The sequence below is a fragment of the Mustelus asterias genome, chromosome 12 (assembly GCF_964213995.1).
Source record: "Mustelus asterias chromosome 12, sMusAst1.hap1.1, whole genome shotgun sequence".
In the NCBI taxonomy this organism is placed as follows: Eukaryota; Metazoa; Chordata; class Chondrichthyes; order Carcharhiniformes; family Triakidae; genus Mustelus; species Mustelus asterias.
The window spans coordinates 91,863,046-91,878,480 of NC_135812.1; the positions used below are offsets into that span (position 1 = coordinate 91,863,046).

At 41.0% G+C, this 15,435-nt stretch overlaps 1 protein-coding gene across 2 annotated transcripts; it reads right to left on the reverse strand.

Annotated features, from left to right (window-relative positions):
- Nucleotides 1-536: 536 nt before the first annotated feature.
- LOC144501700 (uncharacterized) lies at nucleotides 537-14,122 on the reverse strand. Of its 2 annotated transcripts, XM_078225642.1 has the most exons (6): nucleotides 13,948-14,083; nucleotides 10,081-11,480; nucleotides 9,741-9,853; nucleotides 5,046-5,110; nucleotides 2,465-2,844; nucleotides 537-1,430 (listed from the first exon to the last, which is right to left on the reverse strand). In XM_078225642.1, the coding sequence occupies exons 3-6, from the start codon at nucleotides 9,788-9,790 to the stop codon at nucleotides 1,302-1,304; spliced, it is 624 nt and encodes a 207-aa protein (XP_078081768.1). In that variant the 5' UTR covers nucleotides 9,791-9,853; nucleotides 10,081-11,480; nucleotides 13,948-14,083; the 3' UTR covers nucleotides 537-1,301. The 2 variants fall into 2 exon arrangements, with proteins under 2 accessions (XP_078081768.1, XP_078081767.1); XM_078225641.1 differs by lacking the exon at nucleotides 10,081-11,480 and having other exon boundaries at nucleotides 13,948-14,122.
- Nucleotides 14,123-15,435: the final 1,313 nt, after the last annotated feature.

The window sequence follows — 15,435 nt, forward strand, 5'->3', positions numbered from 1 at the left end:
TCCACAATATGAGAAGCAGTAAAACTGTATTCAATCTAATCGGCCAATTTTTATGCCAGAATTGAAGCAGCAGCCTATGAGATCCTACTGATTTCCCAAAGCTGGACAATCCCAGATCAACAAAATTTAGAGTCAATTTTATAATCTCAGTTGCAAAGCTTTAAAAATGTTAACACCCAAATAAAAATACACAATTTTAACTCAAATTGTGAAGTCAACCAACTCCAATTTACTAAGGAGTGGCTAAAAGTAGTTTGGATTTATTCAGTCCACCACAGGAACAAAATCAATCTTTTGGTCAGATACCCAAATTTCAGCTAAAAGCTTGCACCAAAATCCGAACAATAACTTTTAACTATTCGGCATTTCTCTTCTGAACAAAGATTTTCCGTGACAGCAATGTAGTTGGACAAGTCATAAAATTGGTGCATTAAGATTTACAAGAAAAATGTACTGATGCAGTTTGGGTTCTACAAAGGTTGCAGTAATGTTAGTTGATCTATAAAGGTTTTTGAACATAGAAACAGACGACAATTTTTAAAAAAAAACTTTTATTCACAAATTTGTAACTAGATCTGATCGAGTCACCAAAAAGGGCAAAATCAACAGGATGTCATTTTCATACCATCCATTGTTGCCCAATTTATGCATTTATTCCAAAAAGTTGCTTCATTGGTTCAGTAAGTCTCAACATGCAAGACTCACCCAGTGAAGGTATATTTGGAATCACGAGCTTTCGGAGCACTGCTCCTTCATCATTAGAGGTTAGTTCAAACATGGAATATAGGCAAAGACACAGTTGCAAGATAATTAAAGATTAGAATGTGAAGAATGGTTGGAATGAGAGTCTAATTTCTCAAATTATCTTGCAATTGTGTTTTTGCCGAAATACACCATGTTTGTGAACTAACCTCCACTCACCTGGCAAAGGAGCAGCGCTTGTGATTCCAAATAAACCTGCTGGACTTTAACCTGGTGTTGAGAGTGTTCTTACTGCGCCCATCCCAGTCCAACGCCGGCATCTCCACATCTTAATTGGCTGGGTTGTCCTCACATGGCAATTGGTACTATAACGCACCAAGGATTCTTAGGCAGCACTTTCCAGGCCACAATGAATGCCACCTGGAGGGTTCCCCTCCTCAAATCACAAACTTGATTTGAAAATATATCACTGTTCTTTACTGTCATAGTCAAAATCCTGGAACAGCAAGTACTTGCACTACAATGAATGAAGTGGTTTAATAGGCAGCTCATCGCCACCTACCCACAATAATAGTAGGGTTGGTCTATTAACCAAGTTGTCACAAGAAATCCAAATCATCAATCAGTTGCTTCATTTCAGCTGCATTCTTGGTAATGAACGCCTTTGTCTCATCAGAAATCTTATTCAATCCTGCTTCCTCCAGGGCAGCCAAATATTCTTCATTAGTCTGAATAATTAGAAAAGCAGTTGGTTATGTTTTTATAACTGTCACATTATACAATTCAAAGATTTACAGGAATACACCTCAATTATAGACATCAATCATGGTGCAGCTCCAACACAAGCTTGACATCATACAGGGCAAAGCAACTTGGCCGGCACACATCCACTACCTTCAACAGCCCTCCACTGAGTGGCATCAGCATGTACCATGAGAGGAGGACTGCAGCAACTCACCATGGCTCCTTCAACAGCATCTTTAAAATCCACAAGTCCCAAGCAAGACCATCCTGACTTTTAAAAATCACCAATCCTTTACTGCCCCGGATCAAAATTATGAAACTTCCGCTCCGGTAGAACTGTGCATCTAAATATGCCACACTGATTGCAGCAATTCAAGGCAGTGGCTCACTACCTTTTAAAGGGCAATAAACATGTTGGCCTAGCCAGCAACACCCACATCCTGTGAAAGATCTTTACCTACATCCTGGCTATGACTAACACTACATTCTGCATCTTCTTCTCTATGAACAGTATGCTTTACTGTATAAGCACATAATAAGCAATACTTGTTACTATAGTAATATGTGACAATAATAAATCAAAAAGAATTTATGGCCATGGCTTTTAACAATAAAAGAATAGCAACAAAGCAAGAACCCAACAACACTCATGGGAAACTGTGGGAAAGAAACCCCGAATTCCAAAAATGGATCCTAAATGAAAATCAGTGCTGGACACTCGCTTTGCTGGAGTGGCATTACAAAATTACTTGCAGCAACTCTATATGCAAGGAATGGCAAAATATTGCAAGCACAACTGTTAAATGTACAAATATTAAATATTAGTACCAATAATAAATCTCCAAACACTCGTGTCATTCAGGCATAAGGACATTATTAAAGACATGTTTAACACTTCAGAAAGGAACTTTCATGGCTTATGTTGAATCTATTTTTGAAAATAATCTTTCCTTCACAATACATGTTGATTTTCAGCACACAAGAAAACAGAACCCCAATATCACCATAAAATTTTTACCTTTGGCCTGAAGCCTTTGCCATATGCATGGATTTCAGTTCCAGGAAATGTCACACCTCCTAAAAAGAGCTGTAGTAAATTATCGGCAATTTTGTGCAATACTTCCTCTTCATAGGCGAATACTGAACCATCCTTGCCAGCAAGAATGACAAGTTGCAGTCCTGGAGCTAGGCATGGATAACCATCAATGGTACCCAGGACCACCATCTCCATTCTCTGGGGCAGGTAGAGATCTTGCCAGCATTCAAGCAGGTCAGGCCTTCCCCAATAAATAGTATCATCCAGGTTTCCAATTATAATTGGGAAGCCTTTAGTGAGCTCTATCGACTTTCCTCTGTGGACCATCACATTTTTTGTCACCAGCTGTAGATACTTTCCACCTAGTTCAAAACATAATATGCATTCGAGTGAAATTCTATTCAGTGGATAAATGCACCAGATGATACTGAGGCATGCAATTTAAAATATATCAGTTCAATCATTTTGAGCATTGGGGTAGCCCTTTTTAACTAGTAATCAAAGAACAAAGAAGAGCACAGCACAGGTGCAGTCCCTTCAGCCCTCCATTTCTGTGCCAATCATGGTGCCCTAACTAAAAAACCTTCTGCCCTTGCTGTCTGTGTCCCCCTAATCATGTACCCATCCAGATGCTAATGTGCCTGCTTCCACTCCCCACCCCCCCCATATCTCCCTTAAACTTACCCCTTCACCTTGAACCAGTGCCCCCTTGTAATTGACACTTCCATCCTTGGAAAAAGCCTGACTATCCACCCTATGCCACTCAGGTCTCCCCTCAGCCTCCAACTTTCCAGCGAAAACCATCCTAGTTTATTCAACCTCTCCTCATAGCCAACACCCTGGTGAACCTTCTTTGCACTCTCTTCAAAGCTTCCACATCCTTCTGATAGTGTGATGACCAGAACTGCACGCAATACTCCAAATGCAGTTATTACCAGTGTTTTATAAAGCTGCAACATGTTTTTCCAACTCCTGTACTCAATGACCCAGCTTGATGAAGGCAAGCATGCCATTTGCCTTCTTAATCACCTTGGCCACCTGTGTTGCCACTTTTAGGGAACTGTGGACCCATACGCCCAGATTCCTATGTTAATGTTTCTAAGGGTTCTGCCATTTTCAGTATTCATACCTAAATTTGATCCTCCAAAATGCATCACCTTGCATTTGTTTGATTAAACTCTTCTGCCATTTCTCTGCCCAAGTCTCCAATCTATATCCTGTTGTACCTTCTGACAATCCTCAGCACTATCAGCAACTCAGCCAATTTTTGTGTCACCCACAAACTTAATCAGACCATCCACATTTTCCTCCAGATCATTTATATATACTACAGAGGTCCCAGCACTGATCCCTGCAGAACACCGCTATCTACAGAACTCCATGCTGAAAAATACCCTTCCACTGCTACTGTCTTCCAAAACCAAGCCAGTTCTGTATACATTGAGCCAGTCCACCCCGAATCCCATGTGATTTAATTTTTGTACGAGTCTGCCGTGTGGGACCATGTCAAACGCCTTAAAGTCCATATAAACTACATCCACAACCCTTCCATCAATTTTTTTTGTCATGTCTCCAAAAAACTCAGTCAAGTTGGAGAGACATGACCTTCGTCAGACAAAACGATACTGCCCGTCACTAACTAGTCCATTTCCCTCCAAATGTGCATATATCCTGTCCCTCAGTATCATCTCCAAAAGCTTCCCCACCACTGATGTCAGGCTCACCAGCCTATAATTTGCTGGATCATCTGTTTCCTTTCTTAAACAGGGGAACAACAGTGGCTACTTGCCAGCCCTCTGGAACCTCGCCTGTGCTCAAAGCGAGAAGGTATCAATTAAGGCCCCAGCTATTTCTCCCCTGTGCACCCACAGTAACCTGGGATAGATCCCATCCGGCCCCGGGGACTTGTCTAACTTAATGCAATTTAGGATACTCAACACTTGCTCCTTTGAAATATTGATATCAAACAAGGTGAGTTGGGGGTACGAAGGAAAAAAAGCTGGCTGCTTTGCTTCTGTCATTTAATGACGCTTGCATGGAACATATTTTGCAAAGCGTTTGCTGGCACATGCAGCTCTAACCCCCAGCACAATTTTATCAGGAAAGGACATTAAATAACAGAAACAACAGGGTACTGAAGTTGAATGCCAAGCTCCTGGAAAGGATACGAGAGCTGACTACATACCACTCATGTACAGACATACTGCAACAGACAAGATGAGGAAAAACAAGAGAATGCAATTTGGGTGCAAGAAAATAAAAATACAAAAAACCATTAATTCATCACTATCATCGGGGTACTCCAAAGTACTTCAGGGTTAAATTACAAAGATATACTTCCTCAAAATAACTTTCAGCACTGTACTTGTTTACATGGATCACCGACTCATCTTCTACTGTCTGAATTTACACCCTCTACCAAAGACAGCAATAGTGAAATAAAATTTGTTTCTAGCTTGTGAAGGAGGCACTTACCACAAAATGTCCACTATCCAAGAACACAACTGAAATCAACCTGGTTAATACATACACAATAATAATTTGTATTAACAAAGTCTTTTACCTGGTTTCAGAGAGCAGAAGTTATCTATGCAAGACTGATCGCCTGATTCTGGTGATACTTTGTACCTAAAAAAAGTAAAAAGTAATTTAGATAATATGGGAAACTGTTGGTGTCAAACATTGGAACTTCTGCATTCGATCAGTACAGAAGGGTGAACTGATGCAGTGATCATTAAAGATGCTGCATAATGTGAAACAAATGGACCCCAAAAGCTAGCAAAGACAAATGCAAGTCAAAGATAGACCGAGTGACGGCTCTTATTTGGAGACTTGGTGGAGGTTTCCCTACAACAGTTGCAGTTGACTTCAGAGACTGGAAGATCATATTGGTGGGAGGGGCTGAAAAATCCCACTCTGGATGACAGGATTCAATAACATTTACACCTTTGTGATCATGCTGCAAATTTAATCATTGTATTTGATTTGTTCCTTTAGATCTTGGTGTATATTCAAAGTATGCCAGGAACTCACTTAAGATTTCATTTCACCTGCGAGGAACTAGACAAAACTAGCAATAAATTTGGCTACGAATTATTCCCAGTGGAGTAAACTATGTTGGGATGTATACAATAACACACTGACAGCACCCAGAATTAACATAAAAACTGCACTCAATTTTAAAGTAGTGATCTCTGACATCCAGAAGTTTTTATTCATTGTACAAAAAAAAATGTTCATTACTACTACAGAACAAGTACAGAGTGTTTCATGTTACAATATATAGGGCAATATTCATGCTCAAAATATTCACTGACCTTACTTCCATTTATCCTTAATGAAAGTAGGAGCCATGTAGTATTATTTCCATACTCTACAGTAGAGTTCATGCAAAATATTTTTAAACAGAATCAGAATGCATTGGCCTAGAAGGGTCTTAAGAGTTCTGCATATCAGGAGTAAGAGTGACCAATATGATGAATTTACTGCCTCAGCTTACCAAATTATAAATTTAGTACAGCAGAACTGTTTAACCCTCGTCACCAAAAACATTCAGGAATAAATTGAGCAATGGTTTCCAATAAACTACCAGCCTAAAGGAACATGCCCCGTGACACCAATTATATTAATTCTATAAGCTCAGTACAATATTCAATCTGCAGTATTTAACCTCCATCTTCATTGCAAGTTGTGGCACCAAGCTTCAGGGTGAGGCACTAAACCTTGTTGCAACTGCGCTGTGATTCAGGGTTTAAAACATGATGAAACGTCAAGTGTAGTGTTGAGAAGGATGTAAACAGCAGCATTTAAACTTGCCTGCTCAGATTACTAGCAGTTTACAGAATTACCAACTCTGAATTTATGGTTAAAAGTTGCCACATAGTAGCTCTGTCCTCTAGACAGCAAGTTAAAACAAAATGGAACATGTACACGATAGATTAGCCAAAAACATGTCTGACTCCAAACATGAATAGAAACAAGAACAAAATCCTCCTCCTACCAGCCCCGGGGAATATTCCTGATCACCATGAATACTACAAACATATTTTGTTTAACAAATGTGTACTTGTGCATGCTCGAGAGAAAAAGGCAGCAATAACCTACTAAACTGAGGTTATAGAAAGACATTTACAACACAAGGCAGTTTATTGCAAGGAGACTTTAATATTTCAGATTGAAAAATTCCTATGGCATTCCAACATGAACTTCAGAGATAATTACATAAATACAAAGCAACACGAGGAAAAGTGTAACTAAAAACTGATTTTAAGGGTGGGTCTCAAAAGGCAAGATGGAGGGTGAGGAAGTGTACCGCTTTTGTATACAAAAACAGTTTAAAAGGTTGGGCATAATGGGGAAAAACACAAGAGGCCAAAGTCAGAAGAACTAATTCTTGGCACAGGGGTTACATAGTTAAAAGACCACAACCAAATTTAAAACAGGATAAGATTTTTCACGTCACCCAAGGCCAGAACGGAACCCGGGTTCCTGGCACCGAGGCAGCAGTGCTAACCACTGTGCCACTGACTGCTTGGACAGAGGACAATTAAGGTCAATGGAGAAGTGATGAGCACAGCACCATGCAGGGTAGGTCACAGTTGGAAATTCCAATGACCTGAGGCTTAGAGTTGGAATGAAGAAAGGCTACCCAAGAGAACACTGAATTACCAAGTGGGGATGACACAGATGTGGGTTGAAAAAAGAATCATGGAGGTGGAAGTCAGTTTTTGAGATTGAAAATGATCAGAAATTCAACATTACAAATGGGACAAGAAGCTACATACAGTCTGGCCAGCTAGTGACGCCCATGTCTCACGAATGAATAAAGAAAATAGCCAGTGGGAAAATGGACTAGACGATGAGAACTGAAGACAATGACCTTGGTCTTAGCTAGAATAAACTTGCCGTACCCACAGCCAAATTGAATAGTCAAAATAAGTGGACAACTAAAATTGGGGGTGTATCAGCACCATGGCCAGGGGAAAGCAAAGAATGGTTTCCTGGGAGCTCAAAGGTAACAGTGAAGATGAAAACCCAAGTCTAGGTGAGGTAGGCAAGAGTGTGACTAAGTGCAGGAGGCATTCTTAAAGAGACTTTCATAACTTTGGTTAGGGCACTTCAGGAGGAAACCCAACTGGGCAGATGGGCACAGATTTCAGAAGTGATTTGAGGCAAGGTGCTTTGCAATTGGATTAAAACCGTGATTTATCCAAGCATTACCAATGTAGGTTTAGTAGAGTGCTGCCTTACCACCAACTCAAATACCGCTAGTACTTGTCCTGGTTTTTCTTTAGCATTCTTCTTCTTTAGAGGACATCTATAGATGGTAGACTTCCGTCCATCAAAGCCTGCCGGACTTAATATGAATAGGTCAAACACAGCAGAACCCATCAGGTCATCTTCAACAAGTTTAACAACAGACGGTGAAGCCGAGATGTCAGTCCATTTGACGTCAGCTCAGTTTTTCTTTTGGGCAATGCAGCAAGATATGCAAATTACAGAATGCGAGGACAGCTTCAGTTCCTTGTATTATTTTTAAGTAGCACTCAATTTCTTCACAGAATACGAATCATATGATGTATTAAATACTCAACCTATTTGTAATCAACAGCTTTCTGGTGAGAGGTTTAAAATCAGGGACGTTACTTTATTTTAATAGAAAGCAGCTTTGGTTATGACGAGCAGTTGTTCAGCAGTTCAGAAGCTGGCATCCTGTAAAGTTCGGTATGCTTAATCCTGGTCATCATAGGCAAGCCAGTCACTTCCAGGGATAAGGTTTCGATGCAGTCTTGCTAAGCACAAGAAATTATACTTTTTAAAACTACTCTTGTGATCCCACCTCTTGCCCCCAAATCTGGTTACGTCCTGCTTAGGGAGCAGCAACATTGTTTAAAGTTGACAAAATGTGAAATCCCAGTTACTTACTGAGAATAAGGGGCATCTGGCCAAGTACATGAATGAGATGGGAATAGAGGGATATGGTCCCCGGAAGCCTAGGGGGTTTTAGTTAAGTCAGGCAGCATGGTCAGTGCAGGCTTGGAGTGCCGAAGGGCCTGTTCCTGTGCTGTAATTTTCTTTGTTCTTTGTAATAAAGCCAGTTTTAAGCAGGAAATTCTTGTATTAACATCCAGAATTATACATGGCAATTATTAACAGTGGTCAGAAATGCTGCAAAACTACACATTGACATAACCAAGACATATCCCACAAATTTTGCAGCAACCCACCCAGCTGTCAGAGTGACAAAAATTCTCTGAAACTCTCCAGTGATTTCACCTTCTCTTTGAAAGATCTGGTCTCCGACGCTCTGCAAAAGCCACTGGAACTCTTGGCTGCCTTAACAACCGCTCAATCATTTCTCCCGAGCCTGTATCCCACTGGATTCACAAGGCTGCACAATTCCAGGTCTCCAGCTGCTCAGATTAGAACTCCATTGCGCAAGGACCTTCCTTTGTCCCAACGGCCAACTCATCAGCAGACAGATTCCTTTCTGCTCGACTGAACTGACAAGGCTTCCTGGAGCCTCAACAGACTGGCAGTTTAAGCTCGTGACCATTGTAGCTCCCCACGTCCGAGTCTTCACAGACCTAATAGCAGCACTTCAGCTGTATGGAACTAGCCACCTTCATCTGACTGCTCCTGCATGATTGTTCACCGACCCGTGAACTGATCTGAGAGATGTTAATAAAATACCCCAAACAGGCTCCTCCAGCCCCAGTTCCTATTTAAAGTAGGAATGTAGCAACCATTTGAACATTTAGCACTGAATGCCAGGTCATTGTGTCTTTTAAGACAGATAGATAGGTTCTTGATTAATAAGGGGATCAGGGGTTATGTAGAAAAAGTAGGAGAATGGGGATGAGAAAAATAATCAGCCATGATTGAATGTCAGAGCAGACTCGATGGGCTGAGTGGCCTAACCTTCTGGTCTTAATCTCCTGTAAAATAATTTGGAAATGGGATAGAAGGGCCCACGTCTAACCCTTGCCCTGCATACAGGGGTCGTCAGAGTTCAGCCTGTGCAGCAACAAAAATCAAATGTGTTCAATTCCCTGGGCTTGGAAGCAAGCAGAACAGCAAGACAAGTTGAAAGTAGAATTAGGAGTCAGGTCTTCCTGCACCCTTATTGGGCATGTGCCAGAGTTCAAATGGATTAGAAGTCAAAACCATCTACTTACTGATATTACACCATACTATTTTATTTTTCCTTTGACAATATGCATGCCCCTTCATTTGAAACTGAAAACAAAAAACTTACCTGTCCTGTTTTCCAGGATTCAAAGAAGATTGTTTCATAATAGCAGTCATACTTATTTCTTTCAAGTGCTCTTTACAATAGTAGAAAAGGATAAAGTTTGCAGAACTATCACCCTGGAAAATATGCAAGTTGGAAAGATTTAGAATGTGCCTCATCTATAGCAACATAGGAACACACCAGACACCATTAAATGAGATCTGTTTACATTTGCATTGCACCCAAGGTAGAAAAAATATTTCAAATCACTTTAATGTTGTTAATGCAGTGTACATATATCCATTTAACATTGCCAGCTTCATGTTTACCATCATTTACCACAGATTTGGGTCTCTGTTCTTACCGGAGTCTTCAGGTTCTGTTCTTCACTAGTTCTGGACTCCTGGCTTCACTGCTAAATTATGTTAATTATAAGTAAACTTGTATCACACAACTGTCATAAAATGCATCCTGTTTTTAAATTAACATCTATTTTACAAGCTATCAAGCAAACATGTAATAGGATTATATATACATCTGAAATAAGAATTTTGGTTAATCTCTCAATGTCAGAGTCTTTTGGAAGGAAGCATTCCAAAAACTGTCCATCAAAATACAGTCTACAATCTAGTTAAGTATGAAGGTTGCGATGATCCTTTCCAGAAGAGAGAGGTTTAAGAAAAAGAGCGTCAATTAATCCATCTCCCCACCTAGGGTTCCATCTAGTGGCCCAAGTGGTCAGTTCAGACAGCATCAACTAACTGAACTGACCAGCCTCTATCACTAGGTGGAGTCTATTGAGTCTACAGCACAAAGGTGAAAATACTAAAATATTTTATTTTTACATGGGGCTTCTTTAACATATTTCAATTGGAGTGCCCAAGCTGCATGTTTGGTGCAGTATTTCAACTTGCAGATTCCCAGTTGTGAAATATCCAAAGGAAGTCAACTGGCTTTAACAGTCATGATTTTCAGGAACACAACTTGAGAGGATTTATTGAACAAGGACTTTGGAATTTAATAGTCCCAAAAGAGAATGGCATTTTAGTTCAGCTGGGAAGAAAATAGTTGTTTCTTTTAAAAATAGTTCTGCAAATTCTAGTCCGGATTACTTTAAATAAATTTGCATAGGTTAACAAGTATACCAGCACAACACAGGTTAATATGGATAAACAAATTCAAGTACTGATAATCCTTAATTTAGGCTTTACTCCAAATATAGCTAACTGCACTCATCCAATTGGTGCAATCAATGCAGGACAATATTCAAGATTTTTAATTTCAATTGCTAATAATTTCTGGACTGCAGCACAGAACAGAACGTATCCAATTAATCCACCTCCCCTTTCCTTAAAGGCCTAAAAACTACTTTTTCAGAATTAGTTATCAATTTAAATCAGTTACCATCATCCCCAGAGCAGTGCATTCCAGATCACCTGCTACAAAAAATTCAGCACCTCACCCTGGATTTTCCCTCATCATCTCAAATTAATGTTGCCTGTAAAAAGTTATTAACTCACTAGATTGTTAAAATTTCACTTGATTTAGATTGCATTTTGATACAACTTTTGCAACTTCTTTCCGAAAGACATGACATCATGAGATTAACCAAAATTGTCTCATTTCAGATGTACATAATCCTATTACATGTTTGCTTGATAACGTTTGTAAAAAAGCATTAAAACTAATTCAAAAACAGGATGCATTTTATGACAGGTGTGTGATACAAGTTTACTTAGAATTACTACAATTATTCTTCTCAGGCTGTTAACGAGAGAAAATATATTTTCCAGTAAACAAACTCACCACTGTTGACCACCCCATATCCCAAGTCTTTGGCAAAATTACACGCAAAGGGCTCCTAGTAATCCAAAAGACATGCCTAGCTTAAAAGTATTTTTAAAGTCCAAAAGCCGTGCACTATACATTCACCAACAACCAAATTAAATGAAATCATAGAAACCCTACAGTACAGAAAGAGGCCATTTGGCCCATCGAGTCTGCACCGACCACAATCCCACCCAGGCCCTACCCCCATATACCTACATATTTACCCACTAATCCCTCTAACCTCCGCGTCTCAGGACACTAAGGGCAATTTTTAGCATGGCCAATCAACCTAACCTGCACATCTTTGGACTGTGGGAGGAAACCGGAGCACCCGGAGGAAACCCACGCAAACACGAGGAGAATGTGCAAACTCCACACAGACAGTGACCCAAGCTGGGAATCGAACCCAGGTCCCTGGAGCTGTGAAGCAGCAGTGCTAACCACTGTGCTACCATGCTGTGGAATAAGAATTCCACGCAGTTCTAATAATTATTCATACAAAGCTACCATGTGATATGGTTTGAACAATTTAAAATCAGGATTCCAAGTGAATATTTTTTTCAAAAAAAATACTTCAGCGAAACATGGCTATTTAATTCTGAGTTAAATAGGAAACAATTGCAAGCGAGGCTTAAACAGGCACAGTGCATGTCACCCAATATCCACAAAATGGTGGCCAAAAAAAAATGACAATAGAATTGACACAATGACAATCCCAGGCACATTGGTGTCAACATGGATGTCATTAAAAGTCCCCCAAGTTTCCCTAGACACGTAAAACTGCAGTTTTCTGAACAGACAGTTGAAAATAAAAAATGCTACTTAACCCTCGCCTACACCCTGTAATTATGTGCTTTTATTTATTCTTATTCAAGATCTATGCCAACTTTATCTAAATTTCTGAACCCATTTAGAAAATCCTATTGTTTAGTCGCTGGATTTAAATTGATCTCATATTTGCCCTCAGGCTTGAGCCCAAGAACTGCAACTGCCAGAAGTTTCAGCATATTAACACATGAATCTCATTTATAAGCCCCGATATGAAACGCTTTTCTGAGCAGTCAGGGCCAAGCAAGTGTGAACACGAGATCCAAGTTGGTGGACAATGCAGGACAAGAAATTATACAGGCAATTAAACTTGAAACAACTTGTACAAGCCTGGGATTTATGATCAGGATTGCAAAGCAACTGTGGCTTGAGCTGGCCTGAATAGCCAGCATTGTTGATCCTTTCCCCCTCTGACATCCATATCAAATGATAATTAGCACCCATTTGCTTAAAGTTGACAATTCTGCAGACAAGCAAAGATAAATGCCCTTCACACAAGTAGAGGCATATGAAAATACAAAGAATGCTTTCCACTGCCCAGGGATGGCACCAAGCCAGGAAACACTGGAGCCATAGGAACCATACCAGTGGAAGAAAAGAAACCGATTAAGGGGCAAAGGATGGATTTACTTCAATTCAAAGGCAACAGAAACAAAGACTTCAAGTACAACCCTCACCCTCCTCGTGGCCACTGAAAAAAACTTGGGCCGGCAGCAACCACGTTGAGTCACAAATGTGGGGTTATTGGGCAGGGAAGTGACTCAAGCCACTGAAATGAGGGGTGTTTTTTTAAATAAAGTGGGTCCTTAACAGTCATAATTTTTCAGGAACACAACTTTAAGGAAGGATTTATTGCACAAAGTCATTTGAATTTAATAAAAAGACGCAGAAGTAGTATGCCATTTTAGTTCAACTTGGAAATAAAGGAAACTACTAAAAAATAATTCTGCAAATTCTAGCCTGGATTACTGTTAAGTAAATTTGGCATAGGACAACAAGCGCTCCAGCACACCACAGGCTAATATACTGGAATGTAATTTTAATTCATGTCATATTATACAGGTTATAATACTTTTCCTTAGCCCGAGTTTAAAAACGTTTTTAAAAGTTCTGACCATTACCCCCCAAATCAACATAGTTCACTTTGTGGTTGCAGTACAAGAGACTTGCTGTTGGGGTAAGATGTCCAAAGTGGGATTTATTCAACCCTCACTGTACACTCTACACCTCCAGCACGAAATATAGGAAAAGATAGATCTAGGAACCCGAAATCTAGGAACACCAGCCCCAACTAACAAGGCGCCAGTTAACCAGGCTGTCTCCCTGAACTGCGCATGTGCGGCACACCCTGCCCGGAATGGAAAACATCCAAAAACTCGACATTAAACCACCAGAAAAACCTTTCTTCAAAATAAATTATTACTTTTTTGTGGTTGCAAAAGACTGGAATTAGAATACGCACGTTTTCAACTGCGAATAAGTACTTAAAATAAACCGCACTCCACTTCCGTCTTCGGTATCATTAAAAAACGATAAAATATTTGAAAGGCGGTTTGAAAGAAGATGTTCTTACCTCAGTAAGTCTGGAGAATGCTGCTGTGTGAGACACTGGAGAGAAGGGAAGATGCTGTGCGAGGGAGATGTTTCTCCGGAGCGAGCCCTACACTATTCTCCCCTCACTCACTCACTGCTCCGTCAATACTCTGCTCAAAATGGCGGCCGCGGCCCAATTTCAGCTGCGCCAAGGCGGCCGGAAACACAATGTCACAGCGCGTCACTGCAGGGGGACAGCCTCCTTCCCGTCAGCACTGCTGCCACTGCCATTGCTCACAGCACAAACCCCCACATTACAGCCTCACATTGTCAATGCTCACAGCACAAACCCCCACATTACAGCTTCACATTGTCAATGCTCACAGCACAAACCCTCACATTGTCAATGCTCACAGCACAAACCCCCACATTGTCAATGCTCACAGCACAAACCCCCACATTGTCAATGCTCACAACACAAACCCCCACATTGTCAATGCTCACAACACAAACCCCCACATTGTCAATGCTCACAACACAAACCCCCACATTGTCAATGCTCACAGCACAAACCCCCACATCACAACCCAGCACAAACCCCACATCACAGCTCAGCACAACCCCCCACATTACAGCCCAGCACAAACCCCCACATTGTCAATGCTCACAACACAACCCCCCACATTACAGCCCAGCACAAACTCCCACATTGTCAATGCTCACAACACAACACCCCACATTGTCAATGCTCACAACACAAACCCCCACATTACAACCCAGCACAAACCCCCACATTACAACCCAGCACAAACCCCCACATTGTCAATGCTCACAACACAAACCCCCACATTACAAACCCTCACATTGTCAATGCTCACAACACAAACCCCCACATTACAGCCTCACATTGTCAATGCTCACAACACAAACCCCCACATTACAGCCCAGCACAGCCTCACATTGTCAATGCTCACAACACAAAGTCCCACATTACAGCCTCACATTGTCAATGCTCACAACACAAACCCCCACATTACAGCCTCACATTGTCAATGCTCACAACACAAACCCCCACATTACAACTTCACATTGTCAATGCTCACAGCACAAACCCCCACATTGTCAATGCTCACAGCACAAACCCCCACATTGTCAATGCTCACAACACAAACCCCCACATTGTCAATGCTCACAACACAAACCCCCACATTGTCAATGCTCACAACACAAACCCCCACATTGTCAATGCTCACAGCACAAACCCCCACATCACAACCCAGCACAAACCCCACATCACAGCTCAGCACAACCCCCCACATTACAGCCCAGCACAAACCCCCACATTGTCAATGCTCACAACACAAACCCCCACATTGTCAATGCTCACAACACAAACCCCCACATTACAACCCAGCACAAACCCCCACATTGTCAATGCTCACAACACACCCCCCACATTGTCAATGCTCACAACACAAACCCCCACATTGTCAATGCTCACAACACAAACCCCCCACATTACAGCCCA